The sequence below is a fragment of the Procambarus clarkii genome, chromosome 55, assembly GCF_040958095.1.
Source record: "Procambarus clarkii isolate CNS0578487 chromosome 55, FALCON_Pclarkii_2.0, whole genome shotgun sequence".
NCBI lineage: Eukaryota > Metazoa > Arthropoda > Malacostraca > Decapoda > Cambaridae > Procambarus > Procambarus clarkii.
The window spans coordinates 20,678,629-20,705,836 of NC_091204.1; the positions used below are offsets into that span (position 1 = coordinate 20,678,629).

The 27,208-nt window shown below is 40.1% G+C and overlaps 1 protein-coding gene across 1 annotated transcript in view; it reads right to left on the reverse strand.

The window, feature by feature from the left end:
• Positions 1–3,717: 3,717 nt before the first annotated feature.
• LOC123755654 (carboxylic ester hydrolase) overlaps positions 3,718–27,208 on the reverse strand; it is a 113,924-nt gene continuing 90,433 nt past the window's right edge. Inside the window, exons 9-13 of the mRNA XM_045738383.2 lie at positions 26,729–26,907; positions 18,833–18,992; positions 15,778–15,907; positions 6,236–6,350; positions 3,718–4,115 (exon numbers count right to left, since the gene is read on the reverse strand). Of these exons, the coding sequence (XP_045594339.2) occupies positions 3,831–4,115; positions 6,236–6,350; positions 15,778–15,907; positions 18,833–18,992; positions 26,729–26,907 (869 nt within the window). The 3' untranslated portion in view covers positions 3,718–3,830. The remainder of the gene's footprint in view (positions 4,116–6,235; positions 6,351–15,777; positions 15,908–18,832; positions 18,993–26,728; positions 26,908–27,208) is intronic.

The following is a 27,208-nucleotide window of genomic DNA, read 5'->3' on the forward strand; positions in this document are numbered from 1 at the left end:
GTGATCAGCACCAGCCAGTATCAGTGATCAGCACCAGCCAGTATCAGTGATCAGCACCAGCCAGTATTAGTGATCAGCACCAGCCAGTATCAGTGATCAGCACCAGCCAGTATCAGTGATCAGCACCAGTCAGTATCAGTGATCAGCACCAGCCAGTATCAGTGATCAGCACCAGCCAGTATCAGTGATCAGCACCAGTCAGTATCAGTGATCAGCACCAGCCAGTATCAGTGATCAGCACCAGCCAGTATCAGTGATCAGCACCAGCCAGTATCAGTGATCAGCACCAGCCAGTATCAGTGATCAGCACCAGTCAGTATCAGTGATCAGCACCAGCCAGTATCAGTGATCAGCACCAGCCAATATCAGTGATCAGCACCAGCCAGTATCAGTGATCAGCACCAGCCAGTATCAGTGATCAGCACCAGCCAGTATCAGTGATCAGCACCAGCCAGTATCAGTGATCAGCACCAGCCAGTATCAGTGATCAGCACCAGTCAGTATCAGTGATCAGCACCAGCCAGTATCAGTGATCAGCACCAGTCAGTATCAGTGATCAGCACCAGCCAGTATCAGTGATCAGCACCAGCCAATATCAGTGATCAGCACCAGCCAGTATCAGTGATCAGCACCAGCCAGTATCAGTGATCAGCACCAGCCAGTATCAGTGATCAGCACCAGCCAGTATCAGTGATCAGCACCAGCCAGTATCAGTGATCAGCACCAGCCAGTATCAGTGATCAGCACCAGCCAATATCAGTGATCAGCACCAGCCAGTATCAGTGATCAGCACCAGCCAGTATCAGTGATCAGCACCAGCCAGTATCAGTGATCAGCACCAGTCAGTATCAGTGATCAGCACCAGCCAGTATCAGTGATCAGCACCAGCCAGTATCAGTGATCAGCACCAGTCAGTATCAGTGATCAGCACCAGCCAGTATCAGTGATCAGCACCAGCCAATATCAGTGATCAGCACCAGCCAGTATCAGTGATCAGCACCAGCCAGTATCAGTGATCAGCACCAGCCAGTATCAGTGATCAGCACCAGCCAGTATCAGTGATCAGCACCAGCCAGTATAAGTGATCAGCACCAGCCAGTATCAGTGATCAGCACCAGCCAGTATCAGTGATCAGCACCAGTCAGTATCAGTGATCATCAGCACCAGCCAGTATCAGTGATCAGCACCAGTCAGTATCAGTGATCAGCACCAGCCAGTATCAGTGATCAGCACCAGCCAGTATCAGTGATCAGCACCAGCCAGTATCAGTGATCAGCACCAGCCAGTATCAGTCATCAGCACCAGCCAGTATCAGTGATCAGCACCAGTCAGTATCAGTGATCAGCACCAGCCAATATCAGTGATCAGCACCAGCCAGTATCAGTGATCAGCACCAGCCAGTATCAGTGATCAGCACCAGGCAGTATCAGTGATCAGCACCAGCCAATATCAGTGATCAGCACCAGCCAGTATCAGTGATCAGCACCAGCCAGTATCAGTGATCAGCACCAGCCAATATCAGTGATCAGCACCAGCCAATATCAGTGATCAGCACCAGCCAGTATCAGTGATCAGCACCAGCCAGTATCAGTGATCAGCACCAGCCAGTATCAGTGATCAGCACCAGCCAGTATCAGTGATCAGCACCAGCCAGTATCAGTGATCAGCACCAGTCAGTATCAGTGATCAGCACCAGCCAGTATCAGTGATCAGCACCAGCCAGTATCAGTGATCAGCACCAGCCAATATCAGTGATCAGCACCAGCCAGTATCAGTGATCAGCACCAGCCAGTATCAGTGATCAGCACCAGCCAGTATCAGTCATCAGCACCAGCCAGTATCAGTGATCAGCACCAGCCAGTATCAGTGATCAGCACCAGTCAGTATCAGTGATCAGCACCAGCCAGTATTAGTGATCATCAGCACCAGCCAGTATCAGTGATCATCAGCACCAGCCAGTATCAGTGATCATCAGCACCAGCCAGTATCAGTGATCAGCACCAGCCAGTATCAGTGATCATCAGCACCAGCCAGTATCAGTGATCAGCACCAGCCAGTATCAGTGATCAGCACCAGCCAGTATCAGTGATCAGCACCAGCCAGTATCAGTGATCAGCACCAGCCAGTATCAGTGATCAGCACCAGCCAGTATCAGTGATCATCAGCACCAGCCAGTATCAGTGATCATCAGCACCAGCCAGTATCAGTGATCATCAGCACCAGCCAGTATCAGTGATCATCAGCACCAGCCAGTATCAGTGATCATCAGCACCAGCCAGTATCAGTGATCATCAGCACCAGCCAGTATCAGTGATCATCAGCACCAGCCAGTATCAGTGATCATCAGCACCAGCCAGTATCAGTGATCATCAGCACCAGCCAGTATAAGTGATCAGCACCAGCAAGTATCAGTGATCAGCACCAGCCAGTATCAGTGATCAGCACCAGCCAGTATCAGTGATCAGCACCAGCCAGTATCAGTGATCAGCACCAGCCAGTATCAGTGATCCGCACCAGCTAATATCAGTGATCAGCACCAGCCAGTATCAGTGATCAGCACCAGCCAGTATCAGTGATCAGCACCAGCCAGTATCAGTGATCAGCACCAGCCAGTATCAGTGATCAGCACCAGCCAATATCAGTGATCAGCACCAGCCAGTATCAGTGATCAGCACCAGCCAGTATCAGTGATCAGCACCAGCCAGTATCAGTGATCAGCACCAGTCAGTATCAGTGATCAGCACCAGCCAGTATCAGTGATCAGCACCAGCCAGTATCAGTGATCAGCACCAGCCAGTATCAGTGATCAGCACCAGCCAGTATCAGTGATCAGCACCAGCCAGTATCAGTGATCAGCACCAGTCAGTATCGTAATTTTAAAATATCTGTTTTTCAAAATCTTTGCTAGACATAGCGGATAAGTTTTTAGTTTTTAAAAAAAAAAATCAAAGTGTGACTACAAACTAGACATATAGATTTTTTTTAATATAAAGAATTAAACCAATTTATAACACCAAATTGTCATTTGTATAACATATTCCCTTCATGATGAATTTATAAATGTAAGATCACGTAAACATGATAATCTTAATTTTTTTTTTGCAGGGATATTCATGCGCGGGCCCTAAGCCTCTGGCTGACCCATTAAGTGTTGCTTGTTTCTGTTATATTAATGATAAAATCAAATCTAATGAATCAAAACAATAATATTTGGCTTAGAAATGTTTATTGATTTATAAAACTTTTCATATTTACTCTCGTATATTTTCTAACAATGTCGGTTACAAGTATTGAACATTACGCGATAAAGTATCAAACACACGGCATAAACATTTAATAACTTTACATTAAGCACTTAAAAGATAATGTAAAAGCATCATTATGAGGATTATTGTTCTAAAACAGATTAATATCTATTTCGAACAAGAATGAACTGCTAGGACACTGGGAGGAGGCTACCAGCCATCACCAACACTTTAATTCCATATATAGATTTTTTCCCGATAAAGTGTTATTATAATACAAAAAATGTGAACAAAATTTTATATGAAATAAAACGGGATATATTTATTTCAGATGGGCAGAGTTATTTGAGTGTACTCTAAGTTTGTGTGGTATTGTACATTCTAAGTTTTATTAGGGAAATTCATAATTATATGCTTAACTATATAGACTGTCAATTGCAGTATGTTATGTAGTACTAGATGAAAGACAAAATTATATAACAATCTTTATTTGACTGACGTAGTTGAGAAGTTATAATTAAATTACCCATAATATTTTTGTATTCGAAATGAAACTATTATTGAGCCTATAATAATTTTTAATATTTAAAGTTCATCTTTCTTCTCTTTATGCTCATCTTCTGGACTCTTAGCTTCATTTCCTTCAGTATCTTCCTTTACAGACAGATATTCCTCAGTCTGAGCAGGAGGGTCCAGACTTTGTGTAGGATCTTCCTGATCCTGCACAGTTCCTTCAACAGGCTCAGTCTCTATTTCTTCAACAGGTTCAGTCTTTGTTTCTTCAACAGGGACGTATACAATGTTGAGTACTTTATCAGGGTGAAGTATCAGATTTTGCTTGAGAGGTAGAGATGACCAGAACTCCCGCGTCTGAGGAATGTAAACACAGAGACTTAGAAAAGACATACTACATTTTATTTGGAAACAAATCGTCGAACAAAATAGACAGATAATATAATATTGATAGTAAAAATGAGGCAAAGTTCCTTGGTCAATACATAAACTTAAATGCATTACTCAAATTTAGCACATTTCAAGTTCAAGTACGTTTATTGAGACAATAAAATACATCTCAAAGGAGTAGAATAGCTTAGGCTATTTCTATCCTCCTGCAGCACATAGCCTAAAAGTCTCCATACCGGACCCTTTCCCTCCATCTGAGTATACAGGGAAGCTTGGCGGCTGCTCACATATTGTGATCTGTCAATTGACCTCATGCAGAGTGACCTCCACTGGTGTTGATGCTGTTGCATGTTGAGGTTTTACAGTATCAAAACAATACATTCACACTGCATTAATATCAGAGATGATGGGACAGGGGGAATGGTGGGAGAAGGGGAGTGGCAGGTTGAGAAAAAGAGATGAAAGGTATACAGGGAGTGTGAAAGAAAGATGAAATGGGTTCGTGCTGGAGAGGACAGGAGTAGGGGAAAGTACGACTTCAGCCATGTGACTTTTATTTTGGCTTTGCACAGTCTATGTCACAGTGACGTAGACTGCGTTTTTTAAATTTGACCGAAGAGGCTGGAGGTCAGAATGCACAGCCTGGCCATAGACCGTACGTTTTAACCTCGGAACTATGGGATTCAGTTCCTGAATCCATCATGTGCCTCTGTAACCCTTTCCACCACCGTCCAAGGATGTGTATGGGGTGCATAATAAATAAATTAAATGTAAATAGAAGCATGCAGATTGAGTCTATCCCTTGTGTTTATGCAGCCTTCTGGTCTGTAGTATTGCAGACGACGATCCTAGGAGAGAAAACTACATTTTGGACAGGTCGTAGCTGAGAATATAGAGGAACGAACACCCACCACAATTCCTCCCAACCACCTTCGCTAGCAAACGTTTGGTCAGTATAATTAGCTGGGAACGATGCTGTTTTGTGTATAGTGAGGCCTCGACTACCTATCATTAATCTGTCTTGTTTAAAGAGTTACTGGTCGCCTCACCTCACCACCGCCAGCACGCTTCCTCTCTCTCATCTCCACCACCACTATTCCCCGCCACCGACGCCCTATCTCTTGCTATCTAATCCCTTTTTCTTCCCCTCTTCTCCGTTCCCCCTCCCATCCCCCTTCCAAATTTCCCCCTTTGTTTCCTTTTCTCTCCCACCCCCTCCAACCCTCAATCTCCCCCTCTGTTCCTTTTCTGTTCCCCTCATCAGACACAAACATGTTACAATTGTGTCTAGCTTCAGACGCAAGCATATTACAATTGTGTCATAAGGAAATGAGCACAATTAAGAATGACAAAGAGTCAAGTACAATTAATGTATCAAGTTTGGAGATTTATACACATTTCAGTGCAAGAAGCAAGGCAAATAGTTCGGTCTAAAGGGTAGAGGCCCAGTTGTTTAGACGGAGTCCCCACTCAAAATATAAGCCATCGCCCATTGTCAGGACAATTGCACTTCCAGCTGCCCCCGTGGGGTGGTGTAGGGAACCATCAGTGTATATGATTTGAAAGAGAGAATGCTCTGTGGACAGAGTATCAGTATGGCTTAAGGCGTTGAGCTTTGCCCCTAGACGAAGCTTGGGTTGAACTCTAAATTGCTCCTTGGGTGGAAAGGGGGATAATCTCACACCGAAAAACGGAATTCATCCTTCAGTGTTAATATCCATGCTTTTTTCAATATAACATATAGAAATCTCAAGTGGAACAATCTGAATACTCCATGAATGCGAGGAAGAACCTAATGCAAATGCGAGAATATCAACAAAGAAATTAATAATTGTACCAATATTGTCTGGTTTAAATATATATTAACCTTTAAGAAAGAAAAGAAAATATCAAAGTGTTCAATGAGGATCCAGAAGGTCTTCTCTGAGTACTCATTATTTTCTTCTCCGTGGCTATGGGTCCCTACATTTTCACCAGAGGTGGTACCCCTTTTAACCTTTAATATGAAGGAAGAATATTTAGATTTACCATTCATCTTAAGAATGTACACACACACTAAAGGTTACGATACATTATTTTTTAATTACCTCCTGTCTATAGTCGTCTTGCATGGCGGGAGAAGGTGTAAGAGCAAGGTGGCGGAAGTCGTTATCAGTGATGGGGTCCCAGGTGAAGCCCAGACTGTCGTCTGGGGTGGGGTTCCTGCGGCACAAAACACGCAACATGTCACCAAGAGAAACAAGGTTTAAGGTGAAAAAAGACAAACTGAGGAAAATCGGTTAGATATAATTTTTTGTTAACATGTTCTTGTGTTAGCCACGACTTTAGCTTCATGCACAGAAACTTAACTCATTAAGGTCTATTAGCCTTTCATTTTATTAAAATTCATATTATGTTACATGTCGACAATGATAATTGTAAAATATTAGTTTTCTATGGGCAATATAATGTATGAAGTTAAGAGACTTTGTCTCTAAAGGTAGTAAAGTCGGAGTAAAGTCGGACCTGTTTTTCTGAAAGTCTTATGGTGTAAAATTCACCTTCACATAGACAATGTTAACATTAATAGTAAAAGTGGTGCAAAGTTCCTTGGCCTATACATAGACAAGAGACTGAACTTCAGCACCCACATACAACACATAGCCAAAAAAGTCTAAAGAAAACGGTCGATTTACTCTCTTAAATCAGATATCATGTTCCCCTCTCTGCTCTCCTCATTATACTAAGCGCTAATTTATCCCTATCTTACGTATGGTATCTGTGCATGGGGTTCAACCCTTGCAAATTATCTCAAGCCTATCATCAACCAGCAAAAATCTACTATCAGAACTATACAAAATCTGTCTTCAGACAACACACAGCCCCTTTTCCTTAAATCCTTAGACAAGATTAACGAACACTCAATCCACACATTCTCTTGTGCTATTTACATGTACAAAAACTTGTTCCTAAATGCTAATCCTGATCTGAAACTCTTCCATGACAGATGTAACAGTACACATGAGCACCTCACCAGAAATAAACACCTCTTTTTTCCCAGAGTCAGACTAAACCTGTGCAAATACTCTTTGCAAATAAAAGGATCCAGTCTATGGAACTCGCTCCTTAATGAATTAAAAGATTTCCCAACCTGTACTTTTCAAAAGCAAAACCAAAAAGTACCTAATTTCATCTTCATAGCACACAAAAATCACAATAGCGTAATGCATCATATGAACAAATCCACAAGGGATAAGTCGATTAAGGCAGCGTTTGGGATCCTCTCGGACGTGGGTTCGAATCCTCGTCACGGCCCTTGTGGATTTTTTCATCTCCATAGTTTTCCACCTTGTGCAACACATGAGAGGCGGGACCAAAGACCAAAGCGCAACCCCCACAAGCACAACTAGGTGAGTACTCACCCAATTTAGTACTTAAGACATTCAACCTCATTAATATAATCTGTTCTATCAATTTGTAATGTAGTAATTATATTTAACTCAAATTCTGTTACCATTATTCTTTAGCTTCAGGACCTGCCCGAAACGCGGTGTGTGTTAGTCGCTTTGCAAGAATATTACACTCAAACTCCAATGTATTTCTCAACCCAATGTACCTTCTTGTATATAAATAAATAAATAAATAAATAAAAATAAATATAAATAATAACGTCTCGGAAATTGTGCCAATCTTAACAACTGAAACTCTCATGAGTTAATCTCATGAGAACAAAAAGACGCAAGCAGAGTTTCAGCCACTTAAATCTGGCCATTATTTATTTTGCCTTGAAAAATGTGTGTATCCAACATATCAGTAATTTTGGTAATAATCAAGACTGACAACTGTGTAGTTTTGTAGTACTTTTAAATATGTGTATATTTTAATATTGTAGACAATTATCCAACTTTCACCTTCCTCATACTCTATTCTAATCTGAATATCCTTAAATAGTCTTCTCCATGCTTGCTGCATGCAAACTGCTATCGATCGTGAACTAAATATATCACATATCTACAATAACCACCATGTTGTTCATCAGTACTGTAGGTACTACACGGCAAACCCTGCAAAAAACAAACTTAAAACTAACACTAGCCTATCAGTACAATATTAACCAAAGTGTCAGATCACTCAATAAATACTTTGATGATATAAATGTATTACCAGAATAACAAGGTATTAAACCACTTTCATTATCTTAACAGAAACATGACTAAATAAAGATCATATCCAGTTATGGATATCATGAAATCAAAAAGAGGGGAGGTACACCTATCTATTATCAAGATAACTTTACCTGTACTGGATTCATCAACAATAGAGACGATTACTGTGAATATACCTTTACACAATTCTCGATCAAATCTGTTAAGCCCCTTTAACTATTGGGGTTGTTTATATTTTTTCCTTTCAATATTACTGCAATCACAAACAATTGGCGGAATCAAATCATAAACAACAAACTCAACAAAAATCACATCATTTTAGGAGGTGACTTCAACATTGACCTCTTTCAACAAAAAAGTCCCCTAGTCGAATACTTCCTTAATGGCAAGCACTCCTGTATGGGGATTAGCATAGATTAGCAATCACCAAGCCCACCTGAAGCACTTAAATATCTGCTGCAACCTTAGACTACATATAGCCTCATGAAACAGCCACTCTTGGGTTGGTAAGATGTAATCTCACCAACCCATTGTATCTTCTTGCAAATAAATTATTATTACAATTAATATTATTATTATCATTATCATTATCTTGCTGTTATAGAACTGAATAGAACAACTGACCACTATTCTACTTTCCTCACGGAAAACACGGACATATTACCATCAGATACGATGAAATTAACCTTTTGACTACCCAGTAAAGAGGTAATAGGAACCCCTCATAAATGTGCTTCGCAATATAAACTGGGAACCTGATTTCAATGATAAACATAATATAAATTCCTTAACTGAAAACTTCCTCAGCCTCTACAACACACACTGTCCTCTCCTCCCCAAGCAAGTAACTGCCACAAGATTAAACAACCTCTGGCTCACAATTTGCATGCTTAGAGCAATTAATTAAAAACACGAATATGAGACAACCATAGGATTGGCCTAGTTACAAAAGAACTAATAAAATCATACTCATCAACTCTTACCAGTATAATAGGAATAGCTAAACTATCCTATTTTGAGATTAAATAGAAAGCAGCAAAAATAAACAAGAAAAGCACATAGAGAACTATCTCTAACGTAGCCTGGTGGGCCTCGTAGCCTGGTGGATACCGCGCAGGACTCGTAATTCTGTGGTGCGGGTTCGATTCCCGCACGAGGCAGAAACAAATGGGCAAAGTTTCTTTCACCCTGAATGTCCCTGTTACCTAGCAGTAAATAAGTACCTGGGAGTTAGTCAGCTGTCACGGGCTGCTTCCTGGGGGTGGAGGCCTGGTCAAGGACCGGGCCGCGGGGACACTAAAAACAAAGCCCCGAAATCAACTCAAGATAACCAAGATAACATCCTAGGATCTAAACAACACTCGCATAACAAGCAGATAAAACTCTCCAAAGTTGGTTACACACCTGCAACGGTTGCACATCTGCAACCGACTTGGAAACGGCAACTGAACTTAATAGCCTCTGTTCATCAATTGGTGCTAACCTTGCCAGATATATCCCAGAGACCCCAGACAAATGTTACTACATATCCCACCGGCAGCTATCCTAATTCCACCCCTTTCACCAGTCAGCCCAACTGTCGGAAAATCCGACACCATTTAATAATAATATCATACAGACAGATAAGAGCTGTGTTGTATAAACAAGTTACCCATAGAAAACGTAACTTGTAGTGGAATTACCGTCTAAAGAAAACGGGATATCATCACCACATACTATTATAAATCACCACCTATTATGGTGGGAATTATTCTTAAATACATTAGTCTTTGGACTTTACCATCATAAAAACATCTTATATAAATTAACTTAATTATCAATATTAAAGTAGAGTAAATGTGACCCTTCTATCACTTTCTGAAATCTGGACAATGTAAGCCAGGCGTCAGGGAGGAAGGAGGGGCAGCCATTGTTGTGTCACCTCCGAGACGTGTGGAGCAAATTCGGCTCCTATCATATCTGGACAATGTCGGCCAGTAGCGTCAATAGTATGGAGTGTTAGACATTGTTGAGACTAGACCAGAGGCTCTCGGGAGCAAATTCGGCTCCTGTTAATTTTACTTGGACGTAGTGTTATGAAACCAAAGGTGTACCATTATCACACGCTGTCAACAAATTCAAGTTAAGTGTTCTTTCCGAAACCCATGTATCTTTCATTTATGGCCATTAATGTCATTATATAGGGTGACCCGGTTAGAACGCGAGGCAGCCTCAAACTAAAGGTAATTAAGCCAGGTCTTCATGTTCCATGTACAGTTTTCTCTGAAATACTTGTCATATATGGTATCTGGCTTTACAGCTAGCGCCCTTTTGACAGGTCAAGACGAGGAAGCAAGACTTTGTGCACCAGTTACTGGGTGATGGAAGCTACCTCAAAGAGGATAATTTGGTGTCTACACCCTAGTTATACCTGGTGGACTAACCTGCTGTACTATAAGATAAGGAACCTCTTCAATGTATGTAGTCTATTACTGTAGTTTGATTGGCTGCATATATATTAATTTAATAAACCCCCCCTAATGTGTAGAGGATCGATTTGTGAGATTAAGAGATTATTGCAGAAATACAGTCCACTCATTATCATACAAATTGCTATCGAAGTATATAAATTAACGTAAATATAAATTCATATAAATTAAATAAATATAAATCTCACAGGTCGGTTCCCACACCAACAGACATTATATCCACATTTCACTCACTTAAAACCAGAGCTGGGAACATTAGTGAAACACCATCTATCGTATACAAAAGTGCCTCCCATGCCCTTGCGCCACCCATAGCTCAGCTATTCAACAAATCTCTCGATAGTGTCAAACTTTTCTTGACATTATAAAAGCAGGAAGGAGGAATTATCAGGGGAAAGCGCCAAGCCATTACGACTGTATAGCACTTGGTAGGGATCAGGATAAGGATTTGGGATGGGACTAAGGGGAGGGGGAAGGAATGGTGCCCAACTACTTGGACTGTCGGGGATTGAACGCCGACCTGCATGAAGCGAGACCGTCGCTCTACCGATTACATACCAATATGCAATCCCAGTGATGTTGTGGTAAAGCACTCGCCCAGTGCTTCGCGAGAGTTTTGGCCTGGGTTCGTATCCTGGCCGAGGAGGATTGACTGGGCGCCAATCCTTAACTGTAACCTTTGTTCACTCAGCAGTGAATGGGTACCTGGTTGTTAAACAATTTGGCGGGTCGTATTCCAGGGAAAAATTAGGATTAAGGACCTGCCCGAAACTCTATGCGTGCCATTGGCTTTACAAGAATGTAAGAACTCTTCTATCTATATAAATAAAAGTGGAAATGTTCGTTTGTGCATAACCGCTAATCTCCGAAAGTTCTTCACCGATTGCTTTGAAATTTTCACACAACGTTCCACTCGCATCCGAGCGAGTTTTTATATATATACTATATAGATGTCACGTCTGTGACGGGGAAAAAACATGATTTTTTTGTAAAACTGTGTTTTTCATGTGAGGGAAATCTTCGAAACCTCTTTACCGAATGCTTTGAAATTTTGACACAACGTTGTATTCGAATAAGCGCGTGTTTTTATGTACCTAATATATACATGCCTCACCTGTGACAGGAAAAAAACCGTTAAAAAAAACAGGGCCATCTGTTGCGCGTAAGAGAAACACATGCTGTAATATCCAAAAGTTCTTCACCAATTGCTTTGAAATTTTGACACAACGTTCCATTCGAATACGTGCATGTTTTTATATACCTACTACATCGATGCCACGTACACCTGTGACAGGTAGAAACATGCTTTTTTTTTAAACAGCACCATCTGTTGCACGTAATAGCAACTCACACACTATACTAAATATATTACGATTCCATTTCAATGTTTCCGATTGCATTGATAAATTGAATTTTCATTGATTACAATTTATTTTCATTTTGATTAAATTATTTTGTGTGACACTGCGTTGGAATTGAGCTGTGTTGTTTACCATACCGTTCATTTCGCAAGTATAGATGCCACCTGTGACAGGTAAAAACATTCTTTTTTTAAGAAACAATGCCATCTGTTGCACGTAAGAACACATACGCTATCTTAAATATGTTACGATTCCATTTCAATGTTTCCGATTGCATTGACAAATTTAATTTTCATAGATTTTGATTTATTTTCATTTTGATTTAATTGTTTTGTGTGACATTGCGTTGGAACTGAGCTGTGTTGTTTTCCGTAACGTTCATTTCGTGAGTATAGTTTATTTTTTTATTTTTAACTGTTTTTATTTCGTTTTTTTAACAGTTTTTCTTATATTTCAGTGATGGGAACATCAGATTATTTGATGTTCCCAGTTCTCTGATGGGAACATCAGATCATTTGGGAATGCATCGGAATAAGGAGTAGGGAATGGTGGGGAGGATGAGGGGACGGGAGTGGTGGATGGTGGGGAGGACGACGAGACAGGGGAGGGGGTAATTGTGGGAACGACTAGGGGATGGGGGAGTGGGAGATGGTGGGGAGGACGAGGGGGAGATGGTGGGGAGGACGAGGGGACGGTGGTGTGGGGGATGGTTAGGAGGACGAGGGGACAGAGGAGTGGGGGATGGTGGGGAGGACGAGGGGACGGTGGTGTGGGGGATGGTTAGGAGGACGAGGGGACAGAGGAGTGGGGGATGGTGGGGAGGACGAGGGGACGGTGGTGTGGGGAATGGTTAGGAGGACGAGGGGACAGAGGAGTGGGGGATGGTGGGGAGGACAAAGGAACGGGGTAGGGGAGAATGGTGGGGAGGACTGGTAGACCGGGGAAAGTTGCTGTAGCTCAACAATGCACTAGCCACAACAACTCGTGGCCGGGTACAGCTAGTATATAAATAAAATATAAAAAATATCGATATTTATGAAAAATATTTGAAAAAATGATTTATAAACAGCTTTACTCCTATCTTGTAAATTTCAACATATTAAGTCCCTGCCAGTTTGGCTTCTGATCCCATATAATAATAATAATAATAATAATAATAATAACAATAATAAAATCCACAAGGGCCTTGTTGAGGGTTCGAACCTATGCACTAGATGTTACCAGATGCGCTCTAGTCAACTGTACCACGACAGTTATACATAATATATCACATTATATATTCCATATTACCACGTTAGATCACCACGATATGGTAAAATAATATATATCACGAATAACGTAATATTCATTTTCAATTTATGAATATTACGAATATTGTGATTTGTGAATATTCGTATTATTCGTAAATCACATCATTGTGATTTCTGTGTGTATATTGTAGTAATTTTGAAGTAACTCACATTTCCAGAGATAGAACTATTTAACTGACAGCCCGAGTGCATGGGGGAATTGTGTGAAATCCCGGTTAGGCTTGAGTGAAAGCCTCAGGATCCTCGTGGGGTCAGTAGCACTCCAGGTTGCAATTTTTTTTTTTACCATGTCGTGGTGTAGTTAACTAGAGCGTGCCTGGGAACATCCAGCGCATAGGTTCGAACCCTCATCAAGGCCCTTGTTGATTTGTTCATTTGATATATCACCTTATTGGGATTTCTGTGTATAATAATACTAATGAGAAAATCCACAAGGGCTGAGAGGTGGCGTGAACCTACGACCCTGGCATTGCCAGTCGAATAGACTACCACTAAACCATCGCTGACTTGCAAAAAAAAAAAAAAACATACAACCGGATTCCTACTAAAATCACAGGAAGTCTGGAACTTCCAGACTTCCTGTGATTTCAGTAGAAATCCGGTTGTATGACTTTTACAAGTCAACGATAGTCCAGTGGTAGAGTACTCATCTAATTGTAGTTGTGGGGGTTGAGCTCTGGCTCTTTGGTCCCGCCTCTCAACTGTAAATCAACTGGTGTACAGATTCAGCGACTGGTAATGCCACGGTCGTAGGTTCGCGCCACCTCACATCCCTGGTGGATTTTCTCACTTATATATATCACGTTAGTGTGGTATCTGCGAGATAAAAATAATAAAATCCGCAGGAGCCATGATGAGGCTTCGAACTTATGCACTGGGTTTTTCCAGGCGCACGCTCTAGACACTTAGGCCACGACATCATCAAAAGGATTGTAACCTAGGGTACTACTGCACCTTCAAGGATAATTTAGCTATCCTGTGGATGGAGGAGGCTGCCAAAACTCCTTACCGTGCGTTTCACTTGTTGACTGCTGACGGAGAACGAGTATTTCCTTGCATTTCCTTTATTTATTTATTTTTATTTATTTATTTATATACAAGAAGGTACATTGGGTTTGTGAGAATACATAGCATAGTATTTACAATCTTGTAAATCCACTAGTACGCGCAGTGTTTCGGGCAGGTCCTTAATCTAACAGATAATTTTAAGTAGGAAATTTCTAGTAGAATTAATAAAATGATAACAGATACATTGTAAGAAAAAAAATGAGATGAGAGAGATTAGTATTTGATTCATTTGCGTTTCCAGCTTCCACTTACGTCTTCTTGTCCTACGTTCTCTCGATTTAAGGAGACTGTCCTTATTCCCTTTGTCTATTCCTGCAACATATTGTATGCTGTGATCTTATCTTCTCTACTTTTAGGGTTGTGGTACTATATAGTTCCTATAACCTATCCTCGTAGTTTAACCCTCTTAGTTTTGGCACCAATCTTGTTGCAAACCTCTGTACTTTTTCAATTTTGGTGTTATGGTTCACAAGATGAGGCTTCCATAGGCTCTGAAGATTGCTTTGCAAGAATTCGTATTTATGTTTTAAATGACGTTCTAATGTTTGTCAGCGTCCCATATGCTGTCGATGTTACCTTGTTTATGAGTGCCTCTGGTATTAATGTTGGAATTATATCCACTTCTAAATACTTTTTATTTTTCCGATTCCTGTAATTGATTTCCCATTAAGGTGAAGAAGGTAAAATGTTTGTTCAATTTGTCGTTGCAAGTTGTTTGCTGAATATTTTCTTGACATGTAATTTATTTAAGAAATTTATAACAATTCTACCTGAATATATAGACAATTCAAACAATATGTAGGAAAAATGTATTGAAGACTTCACAATGGAACAAAATGGAGCTTCCTCTGAGCATAATATGCACTTATTAATTTCTCATTAATGTTTAGATGCCAGTAACGTATTTCGATCAACAGCAATGCGCTAACATTGAACAAAACTAATCAATTGTTCATTTCTGCCTGCCTTCAATGATGAACTTAGTTAAGACTTCTCATTTTTTGCACTATTAACATTACACTAGACAAGCAGAAGCAGCAGTCTAAGTTGATGTAAATGCCTTTAAAAACGTTCAACATTATTAAGGCTTTGTAGAGCCTTATTACTGTCTATAACAGAAAATTATATTGTTGCGATTGTTTAGTATTTCCATATAATAGTATTATAGTATTTACCAGATCATAGTATATATGTCCCAAAGATCAGAGAAATAACTGGGAAATATGAACCTATGTGTCACTGCCTGGAGATCAGAAAGTAGTTCATTAATATCCTACCCGGTAGTTGCAAAGTTTGTCCATAAGGTTGTGATGATGTTACGGAGCTTGAGGTCCTCGTCCCGCTCCAGCGGCGCCCATAGAGGACCGCCACTGAACAGGTAGAAGAGCTCGTCCGTGTGTGACACCCCTGGGAGAAGGAAAATGACTCTGTTACCCCTTCTGGAAAACCATCAGTAAGTTGAAACAGCATGATAAGTAAATGTAGTAGGTTGTTGATAAAGTGTAGTTGGTTGTTGATAAAGTGTAGTTGGTTGTTGATAGTGTAGTTGGTTGTTGATAAAGTGTAGTTTTTTTTTTTTTTTTTTTTTTTTTTAGGGATATTCCTGCGCGGGCCCTAAGCCTCTGGCTGGCCCACTAAGTGTTGCTTGTTTCTGTTTTACTTGGGCGGAGTGTGAGTATTTATTGTTGATAAAGTGTAGTAGGTTGTTGATAAAGTGTAGTTGGTTGTTGATAACATGTAGTTGGTTGTTGATAAAGTGTAGCTGGTTGTTGATAACATGTAGTTGGTTGTTGATAACATGTAGTTGGTTGTTGATAAAGTGTAGTTGGTTGTTGATAACATGTAGTTGGTTGTTGATAACATGTAGTTGGTTGTTGATAAAGTGTAGTTGGTTGTTGATAACATGTAGTTGGTTGTTGATAACATGTAATTGGTTGTTGATAAAGTGTAGTTGGTTGTTGGTTAAAGTGTAGTTGGTTGTTGATAACATGTAGTTGGTTGTTGATAAAGTGTAGTTGGTTGTTGATAACATGTAGTTGGTTGTTGATAACATGTAGTTGGTTGTTGATAAAGTGTAGTTGGTTGTTGATAACATGTAGTTGGTTGTTGATAACATGTAGTTGGTTGTTGATAACATGTAGTTGGTTGTTGATAACATGTAGTTGGTTGTTGATAACATGTAGTTGGTTGTTGATAAAGTGTAGTTGGTTGTTGATAACATGTAGTTGGTTGTTGATAACATGTAATTGGTTGTTGATAAAGTGTAGTTGGTTGTTGGTTAAAGTGTAGTTGGTTGTTGATAACATGTAGTTGGTTGTTGATAAAGTGTAGTTGGTTGTTGATAACATGTAGTTGGTTGTTGATAACGTGTAGTTGGTTGTTGATAACGTGTAGTTGGTTGTTGATAAAGTGTAGTTGGTTGTTGATAACATGTAATTGGTTGTTGATAAAGTGTAGTTGGTTGTTGATAAAGTGTAGTTGGTTGTTGATAACATGTAATTGGTTGTTGATAAAGTGTAGTTGGTTGTTGATAAAGTGTAGTTGGTTGTTGATAACATGTAGTTGGTTGTTGATAACGTGTAGTTGGTTGTTGATAAAGTGTAGTTGGTTGTTGATAACATGTAATTGGTTGTTGATAAAGTGTAGTTGGTTGTTGATAAAGTGTAGTTGGTTGTTGATAACATGTAATTGGTTGTTGATAAAGTGTAGTTGGTTGTTGATAAAGTGTAGTTGGTTGTTGATAACATGTAGTTGGTTGTTGATAACGTGTAGTTGGTTGTTGATAAAGTGTAGTTGGTTGTTGATAACATGTAGTTGGTTGTTGATAACATGTAGTTGGTTGTTGATAAAGTGTAGTTGGTTGTTGATAACATGTAGTTGGTTGTTGATAACATGTAGTTGGTTGTTGATAACATGTAGTTGGTTGTTGATAACATGTAGTTGGTTGTTGATAACATGTAGTTGGTTGTTGATAAAGTGTAGTTGGTTGTTGATAACATGTAGTTGGTTGTTGATAACATGTAATTGGTTGTTGATAAAGTGTAGTTGGTTGTTGGTTAAAGTGTAGTTGGTTGTTGATAACATGTAGTTGGTTGTTGATAAAGTGTAGTTGGTTGTTGATAACATGTAGTTGGTTGTTGATAACGTGTAGTTGGTTGTTGATAACGTGTAGTTGGTTGTTGATAAAGTGTAGTTGGTTGTTGATAACATGTAATTGGTTGTTGATAAAGTGTAGTTGGTTGTTGATAAAGTGTAGTTGGTTGTTGATAACATGTAATTGGTTGTTGATAAAGTGTAGTTGGTTGTTGATAAAGTGTAGTTGGTTGTTGATAACATGTAGTTGGTTGTTGATAACGTGTAGTTGGTTGTTGATAAAGTGTAGTTGGTTGTTGATAACATGTAGTTGGTTGTTGATAAAGTGTAGTTGGTTGTTGATAACATGTAGTTGGTTGTTGATAACGTGTAGTTGGTTGTTGATAACATGTAATTGGTTGTTGATAAAGTGTAGTTGGTTGTTGATAACATGTAGTTGGTTGTTGATAACATGTAATTGGTTGTTGATAAAGTGTAGTTGGTTGTTGATAAAGTGTAGTTGGTTGTTGATAACATGTAGTTGGTTGTTGATAACGTGTAGTTGGTTGTTGATAAAGTGTAGTTGGTTGTTGATAACATGTAGTTGGTTGTTGATAAAGTGTAGTTGGTTGTTGATAACATGTAGTTGGTTGTTGATAAAGTGTAGTTGGTTGTTGATAAAGTGTAGTTGGTTGTTGATAAAGTGTAGTTGGTTGTTGATAAAGTGTAGTTGGTTGTTGATAAAGTGTAGTTGGTTGTTGATAAAGTGTAGTTGGTTGTTGATAAAGTGTAGTAGGTTGTTGATAAAGTGTAGTAGGTTGTTGATAAAGTGTAATAGGTTGTTGATAAAGTGAAGTAGGTTGTTGATAAAGTGTAGTAGGTTGTTGATAAAGTGTAGTTGGTTGTTGATAAAGTGTAGTAGGTTGTTGATAAAGTGTAGTAGGTTGTTGATAAAGTGTAGTTGGTTGTTGATAAAGTGTAGTTGGTTGTTGATAAAGTGAAGTTGGTTGTTGATAAAGTGAAGTTGGTTGTTGATAAAGTGTAGTTAGTTGTTGAAACAGCATGGACCATGAAGAACCAGAATATTTCCCGTGCCCAGGAACTGACTAGTAACATGAACCAATCTCACCCAGCCATATTGAATGCGTATTTCATAACTGACCACGTGGAAAAGCATTTTGTTATGCTGACAATATATCTACCAGGTTACGCTGAGAAAGTGTACTGCAAGAGGCGTGCAGACACACCGAAGATACTCACAGTTCTGGCCAATATTAAGGGAGAAGAGGTCTGCGGTGGAGCGCTGTCCTCGGTGCCTCAGCTCATACCTGTACGTATTCTTTTTCTTCCTGGCGACGTTCTTGGCGTGGAGGCTGGAGGTGAGGTCGTGGCACACGGCGAAGTACCGGTCGCCATACATCTGTGTAGGTTGTCACAATGATATATTACTTGCCCACTACATACCTACCCATGCCCAACCACTTCGGGTGGACTATAGAGCGGCAGTCTCGCTTCATTCAGATTGGCGTTCAATCCCAGACCGTTCAAAGGTTGGGCACCATTCCTTCCCTCCCCGTCCCATCCCAAATCCTTATCATGACCCCTTCCAAGAGCTATATAGTCGTAATGGCTTGGCGCTTTCCCTCTGACAATTCCCCCTCTCTTCCCTACATCCTCCCCCCCCCCCCCCGTTCAATTCTATACGAGTATTTGTGGTGCCTAACTAATAGTAAACACAAATATTTAATTTCCAAATTATGTATTTCCTGATAATCATTACCTGACATTGAAAATTTAATATATATGCAAAACAGTTAAGATATTGACATAATTTCCATGTAATAAAATAAACACATAAAGATGAGCATATTTTAAAGCATGGAAACAAAAACAAAAATGACGCTTAATACATTTGCAAAATATGTACTACATAGCATTTTCGATTAACATTTTTGTAACACTATTATTACAATTATATTGTAACCCAAATATGTTTCTTTAAAATATAATGTATTTGTATGAAGTAGGAGGCCAGAAACTTGGAGCTAACCTCGCGATATTTTCACACATAAGACATTTGGTATGTGAGTGTCATGGGCCAGTTGAGAGTCGGCCCTAGTGTAGCTTTAAGAAATATCGGCAGCTAAAGCGACCTATGCGATTTTCACAAACGTCGGAAATAAAATCAGAGTTGTGATTTCCATAGAGTTTTCATGCTTACTCACGCCATTATAAATGACCTAATTGATGCACAGAGTAAAGGGTCTCGAATCTCCTTTGTATGGATACCTTCACACATAAATATAACCCATCATAATGAGACAGACATTGCAACCAAATTAGCGTGTAACAAGTTTGACGTTGAATTAGATCTAGGTATCCCCATCTCTGCTGTCAAAACTGTATTGGTCGAAACATTCAGATCTGATAGGAAAGAACTTACTGACTCCCAACGACCTGAAAGTACTAGTATAAAAAGCTATGATTTGTTCAGATCTGAAACCTACATCTATGGGCAGCACAAAATGGTCCACTAGACTGTGCGACACAGTGGTTGCAAGGATCAGGTTGGGTTACCGTTACCTGTGGCAGGTGGCTACCGTTACCTGTGGCAGGTGGCTGCAGGTGACGGATCTCCCAATCCTGAGCACTCCAGGTGCAAACTCTGTGAGCAGGAACTACGGCACGATCTCCCGCACTACATCACTGAATGCCCACTTATTAGACCTTTCAGACCAGTTGGCATACGGTACCTGGAGCTTTGTAATTACTTTATTCACTCTCGTGTTCTTGAAGATATCCTCACAGTATACACAAAATTTGCCAGTGCCGGCTACTAAACACATGGCCCTGTATGACTAACCATCCTGCGAGATGGGGACTTTTATTACCACTGCTGCCTTATTCAATCTTGTGTTGATGATATCCTCAAAATGCATCCGGAGTCTGCCAGAGCAGACTGCTTGTCACATGCCTCTGTATGACTAACCATCCTGTGTGATGGGGATTTGTTAGCACCACGAAGCTAGCTTTTTGACACACTATTATCCACCTTCATATAGTCTAGGGTAGCTGCACAAATTCAGATGTACCTAATGTATTAATAAAAAAAAATCACCAGAGAAATTCACCTGAGTTTACCTGAGAGCCACTAACACTAGTGGCCTCGACGAGGATAGGAAGCCGGCGGCTTGTCGAAGGTCCCCCCTCATTTGCCTTGATGATCTTTACTAGATGTACTTTAAAGCACAACACAGTTTTCGCATTAACAGCTTCGGCGGGTAGGAGATTCCATAAGTTAATAGTCCTGTGGGTGATAAAGTATCTCCTGTTCTCAGTCCTACATTGTGACTTGTTGAGCTTCAGTGAAACCGTTACTCCTTGTTTGTTACATCAGACCCTTGAAGAAATTGTCTGGATCAACATCCTTCAAGTTGTTCAGTATTTTAAAAGTTTTAATGAGATCCGCCCTGTCATGCCTAGTTTGCAGTGTTGTTAGTTCTGTGGCACTCAACCGTTCCTGATACGAGAGTTGACTTCGCTCTGGAATGATTTTTGTTGCCCGGTGTTGCACTTTCTCCAGAGTAGCTATATCCTGAAAATGAGGTCTCCATGCTTGGATACAGTAATCCAAATGGGGACGCACCAGAGATTTATACAGTTGAATCACTACCTTCTTTTCCTTGAAATTGAAGGCCCGATTGATTATTCCAAGTGTTTGGTTAGCTTTTATAAATGCTTTTCCTACCAGCTGTGCAACTTTCATTGAATGGTGGATTTTAACTCCAAGGTCCTTTTTCTCATCAATTTGCTATAATGTAATGTTATTAATTTGATAGTTGTGGCACAGGTTATTGTGCCCCACATGCAGGGCCTTGCATTTATACTTATTAAAAAGCATTTGTCAGTCTTCTGACCATTTGTGGAGTTCCTCCAAATCTCTTTTTAACGCTACAACATCATTACCATTTCCCACTTTGCCATAAATCTTTGTGTCATCTGAAAATTTGATGATGAGTTTTGTGATATTCTCATCTATGTCATTGATGTATATGACAAAAAGGGTTGGCCCCAAAATGGACCCCTGTGGTACTCCACTTATCACATTTCTCCAATCAGATTCATTTCCATTTAGCACCACTCATTGTTTTCTTTGTTTTAACCATTGTGCTATCCATTCTAGTATTCTTCCATTTATTCCATGTGCCCGTAATTTCCTTACCAGTCTCTCATGTGCTACCTTGTCAAAGGCTTTAGCAGAGTCCATTTAAGCTACATCTACCGGAAGTCCTTTGTCTAAATAGCCGGTTGCCGTTTCCAAAAGTGTGAGCAGGTTAGTAAGGCAGGATCTAATTTTAACAAACCCATGTTGCGTCGATTTTACTAGATTATTCTCTAGAGATGTTGGATGATTTACTTCCTTAGGATTCTCTCCATGAGCTTGCAGATGTGTGATGTCAAGCTGATCGGCCGGTAGTTCTCCGCTGAACTCTTTCTGCCTTTTTTGAAAATACGGAGAGACATTTGTATGTTTCCAATCCAGGGGGACTATCCATTGGTCCACAGATTTTGTGAAAAGTAATTTGAGTAGTAGGCATAGCTCTTCTGCCAGTACCTTTATGACTTTGGATTGTATTCCATCCACACCTGGGACTTTTGAGTTTTTTTATTTTGTCAATGTTCTTCCTGATTATGTCGCATGTTATGGTTATATTCCTAAATTCATTCTCTTCACCTTGAAATATTTGTGGGTGATGGGATGTCCTCTAACCTTTCCAGTGTGAACACTGATGTAAAATATTCATTTAGAGTGTTATCTGCCCTTTTGTCGTCCATTATAGTTTGGTCAGTCTCATCTTTTAAAATTCCTACCGAGTGCTTTGTTGTGGTTTTACTTCTTATATAGGCATAGAACGACTTTGGATCATTTTTTATTTTTGAGAAAGTTTTCTTTCATAGTTCCTTTTTGGTTGATCTGATTTCCTGGGTGGCTGAATTTAGTGCCCTTTCATTATCTCATAATCAATTATGTCTGTCGTGGATTTATACGTTCTCTAGAGGTTCCTCTTATTTTTTTTATTTTTTTTTATTTACATATACAAGAGCTGTTACATTCTTGTACAGCCACTAGTACACGTAGCGTTTCTGGCAAGTCCTTAATCCTATGTTCCTCGGAATAAACGACCCAGCCATATTGTTTTAACAACCAGGTACCCATTTTACTGTTAGGTTAAACAGAGGCTACAGTTAAGGATTGACGCCAAGTAAATCCAGCCCGGCCAGGATACGAACCCAGGACAAAGCGCTCGTGAAACACCAGGCGCGCATCTTAACCACTACACCACGGGAACTTGGTTATCAATGCTTGTTTTACTGCCTGAGTCATCCATCTAGTTCCCTTTCGTTTTCTTCTTTCTTTTTGGCACATATTTTTGAACGAGTTCCGTGATGATTTTCTTAAAGTTTTGCCATAATGCTTCCATGCCATGTTCGCCTATTAGCTCCCTCCAGAAGATATTTTGCAGTTCCTCTCTCATTCCTTGATAGTCACCTCGATGGTAATCTAGAACGTCTTCATTTCTAGAGATTACCAAACTTTATGTGGGTTTCAGTATTTGTAGTCCATCTTAAAATATGGTGATCACATAACGGGGGTTAGCTTTTCCTCTACCTGAATTTGATCAATCATAGCCTCTTCTGAAGTTAGCACAAAATCTAGTATGTTTTTACCACGTGTGGGCTCTACCACATGCTGTGGGAGAAAGGAGTCCTGAACCAGATCTAGAAATTGTTCTCCCTCTGCTTGTGATGTTAGATTTACCCCAGTCTATGATCTCATGGTTAAAATCCCCCAATATTAGGGTTTGGGTTTCTGATGCCGCTTTGATCACATTATATAGATCAACAACATCGTCTGCTGCTGCAGTGTCACTCCTGTAGCATACTACCACAGTCATTTTGCTACCATCTCGAGCTAGAATGTTGTACCATACCGGCTCTGAGGATCCCATAGTGTTTAGTTCCTCATTATTGATTGCATTCAGGTCCTCTTTCACGTACAGCATTACCCCTCCTGCTCTTGTTGTTCTGTCCTTTCTGAATGGTGGCTGGTATCCCGGGAGATGAAATTTACCTTCTGTTATGTCTTCTCGTCCCCATGTTTCAGTGATGCCTATGATGTCAGGATTTCCAGCCTCAGCATACGCACATTTGACGTGACATACGCACGTGTCAAATTTATTTACTAGGCTTCTGGCATTTATATAGAAACAATTTAAACTCCTGACGTTGTTCCTGGAAGCTGAGAGATTGTTCCTGTGTTTAGCACATTCCTGTTTTGTTGTGGCTCTGGTTCTGCACCTTTATATCGCCAGAGATATAAAGAGTTAGTTCGGCCTGGCTGGGTGAAGGACTATGTCCTCTCCACCTTCTACTATCCGGATCACCTGCCCTCTCCTGATCTTTAGCTTTGCATTTTTTTATAAAATGGGGGATAAGAGGAGAAGATATGGAGGAGAGAGGTGGAGAAGGCGAGTGGGCAGGGAGGACAGAGGGAAATGGGGAGGAGGGTGAGAGAAGAGTGGGAAGGGGACGGGAGATAAGTTAGGAGTGGGGGGACAGAGGAAGAAAGGAGACGGTGGATGTTGACGGAGAGGGAAGGAAAAAGTAGGAAAAAGGTGAGGAGGGGAGAGGTGAGAAACAAGAGTGAAAATGGTAATGTAAACAGGAATAGGAGAAAAAAGTATTACCCCATAGCACTTAACAACATACAGTATGCAATTGTTGTTTTAGATTCAGCTACTGGGAACCAAACGTTGCATCCAGCACCGGCTATGGTGAGCCCGTCGTACTCACCTGGCACAGGAGATGTGCCCGTTATACAGTTATACTTAACACTAAATGAGAAATGGTAACATTTATAAATTGTTGAAAGATCTGAAAATAATTGACAATTATACAAGAGACATTTATAAACAGCCGTTTTCTTAATAATGCATAGTTTCAAATTGTGGATATGATTATTAGTAACAAAGCAGATCGTAAATTCCTTGGTGTTCTCATCGATAACAAGTTGAATTTCCAAGAACACATTCAAAATATAGCAAACAAAAGTTTCTAAAACTGTTGGCATTCTTTCTAAGATCAGATATTATGTACTTCGCCCTGCCCTGGTGACGCTCTATTACTCCCTCATCTATCCTTATCTCAACTATGGTATTTGTGCTTGGGGTTCTACTACAGAAAATCATCTACGTCCCCTAATTACTCAACACAAATCTGTTATTAGAACAATATCGAACTCTGGCCCCAGATAGCACTCGATACCCTTACTTAAATCTTTGAAAATGTTAGATATTCAATCACTGCACATCCTCTCTAGTGAACTCTATATATTTAAAACTCTGAACTGTAATACCAATCCTGACCTTAAAAGCTTCCTAGAGGTTGTAACAGAACCCATGGGCACCACACCAGAAACAAATGCCTATTTGATATTCCAAGAGTGCGCCTTAACGAAACTAGAAATGCTCTGCAAATCAAGGTACCCAGAATGTGGAATGACCTTCCCAATCAAGTCAAAGACTGTACCTCTCTCAACCAGATTAAGAGAAAAACAAAGTACTACCTAATTAATTCCATGTAACCTACCTTACCCCCTAAATGTCAACCTGTCTTGCTATTCTCAAACAATACTGTTTGTTGACTAAGTTGTATAACTGCTGATTTCCGTCAAGTTACCCGCCTCCCTTTTCCCTTTTCAACTCAATTTATGCTTTGTTCTCAGTTAGTATTAAGTGTATTTTCCCAGACCTTGCCCGAAACGCTGTGCGTATTAATGGCTTTAGGTATTGTATGTACTAACTCTATCTAGAAATCCAACATTTTGTTTATAACTCATCTTGAATGTATGTACTTTTACCTGAATAAACATTTGATTTGATTTGATTTGATGTAACTTGTCCTTCGGTGCAGTAACTTGCTTAGCTAAGCCAGTTTTTAAGTTCAGTTCCTGAACCATTATCTGTCTCTAACGTTTTCCATCACCGTCCACAGGATGTATATTGAGTGCATAATAAATTAACTAAACTAAAAACTGAAGGTAAAATGTCAAAGTGTTCTTTAGCAATTAGATAGATTATTTATTTTATTCACAAAAGTATTCGTTAATGTGTCTACCATTATATCTGCCGCATCCTCTTGTACAACACGCTCGACATTTCTAAGTCATACCATTGTGTTGGGGGACAGGCAGCCAGAGTGCAACCCGTTCTCGTACTTGCTTACAATCAATATTGGCTTATTTAATAAGTGCATATGTGACACACTAATTAATTGTGAATATTTTAATTTACCTTGAAAAGCTTCATAGAAAACACCGACCTCACCTAACCTTCTTAGTATGTTAAGATAAGCATCTTATTGCTTCTTATTTACACAGAGTGTATTTATAATTGTTAGGCTCATATCGAGGTCGCCCCCCCCCCCCTTCCACCAAGGGTCGAATTACTGACCCTCCCCAGGATACAACCCCACAACAAGCTGACTAACTCCTGGGTACCTACTTACTGCTAAGTAAACAAGGGCATTAGATGATTGAAAAAGTGCCCAACCATTTCTGTCCCTCCCGCGATTCGAACCCGGAATTCTCAATTGTGAGTCGAGAACGCTCCTGACTGTACAGCCAGTCCTCCAAACAAAGATCCAAAAGTGATTCCATGCACCCGCCAAACCCCCTGTTTATGAATGAAAAGTGGTTTACACACGACTCACAACTGCTGACGTTCGAGCATATCCGGAACAAGTGCTTCACTGACGAATTTTGTTCGAATCACAACCCTATAAATGCTTCACCCACGTACTACAAATACAAATAATCGCCAACAGAACCTAAACTCCTGACCTAACCTATCCTGTGCCTATATATACGCAATATGCTAATATATTATAATATTTATTTATACTTGCAAAAATTCCCATTTGAATGAACAGCATGTTCAAATTTATGAATGCGTCTGTGGGGTTGACCGCTGAATGTAATGGACTTGAGTCGAGGACGGGTTGGGCTGTAATACCTGGAGCCTCCGATGCTGCCGGGACCCTCTACCTAACATTACATACAGTTATTGAAACAGCAACCAAGAAGCTTAGGGTTACCTGTGTGACGTTATCAGCGTGGATGACGTCCAGATGGATGCCTCCCAGGTAGTGATCAAATATCTTCACCGTCTGGTTCAGAGGAGATACATCACCCTCGCCAAACTCCAAGGATATCGGGCCGTTCTGTATGAAGTTGTATTTAAGGGCTGATCGTAGGCCTTCGTTGCCGAACATTGCTGTTAAGAAATGAAGGAAACACAAATTATAGAATATGTATTTTAGTCAAGCAAGTGTAACTTTCATACATCTTCTCTAACTCATCCCATTTCACTGTAACTGGGGCTTTCTTTAAGTCCCTATTTCAGTCATTTTGTGGCTTCCCTTGAGTCTCCGTCTCAGTGTAATGGGCTTTCTTTGAGTCTGTCATTCACTGACTACATTTGAGTACCTGTCTCAATAATACCATGGCTTCCTTTAGGTCCATGTCTCAGTCATACTGTGGATTTGTTTGAACCCCTTTCTCAGTGATAATGGGGC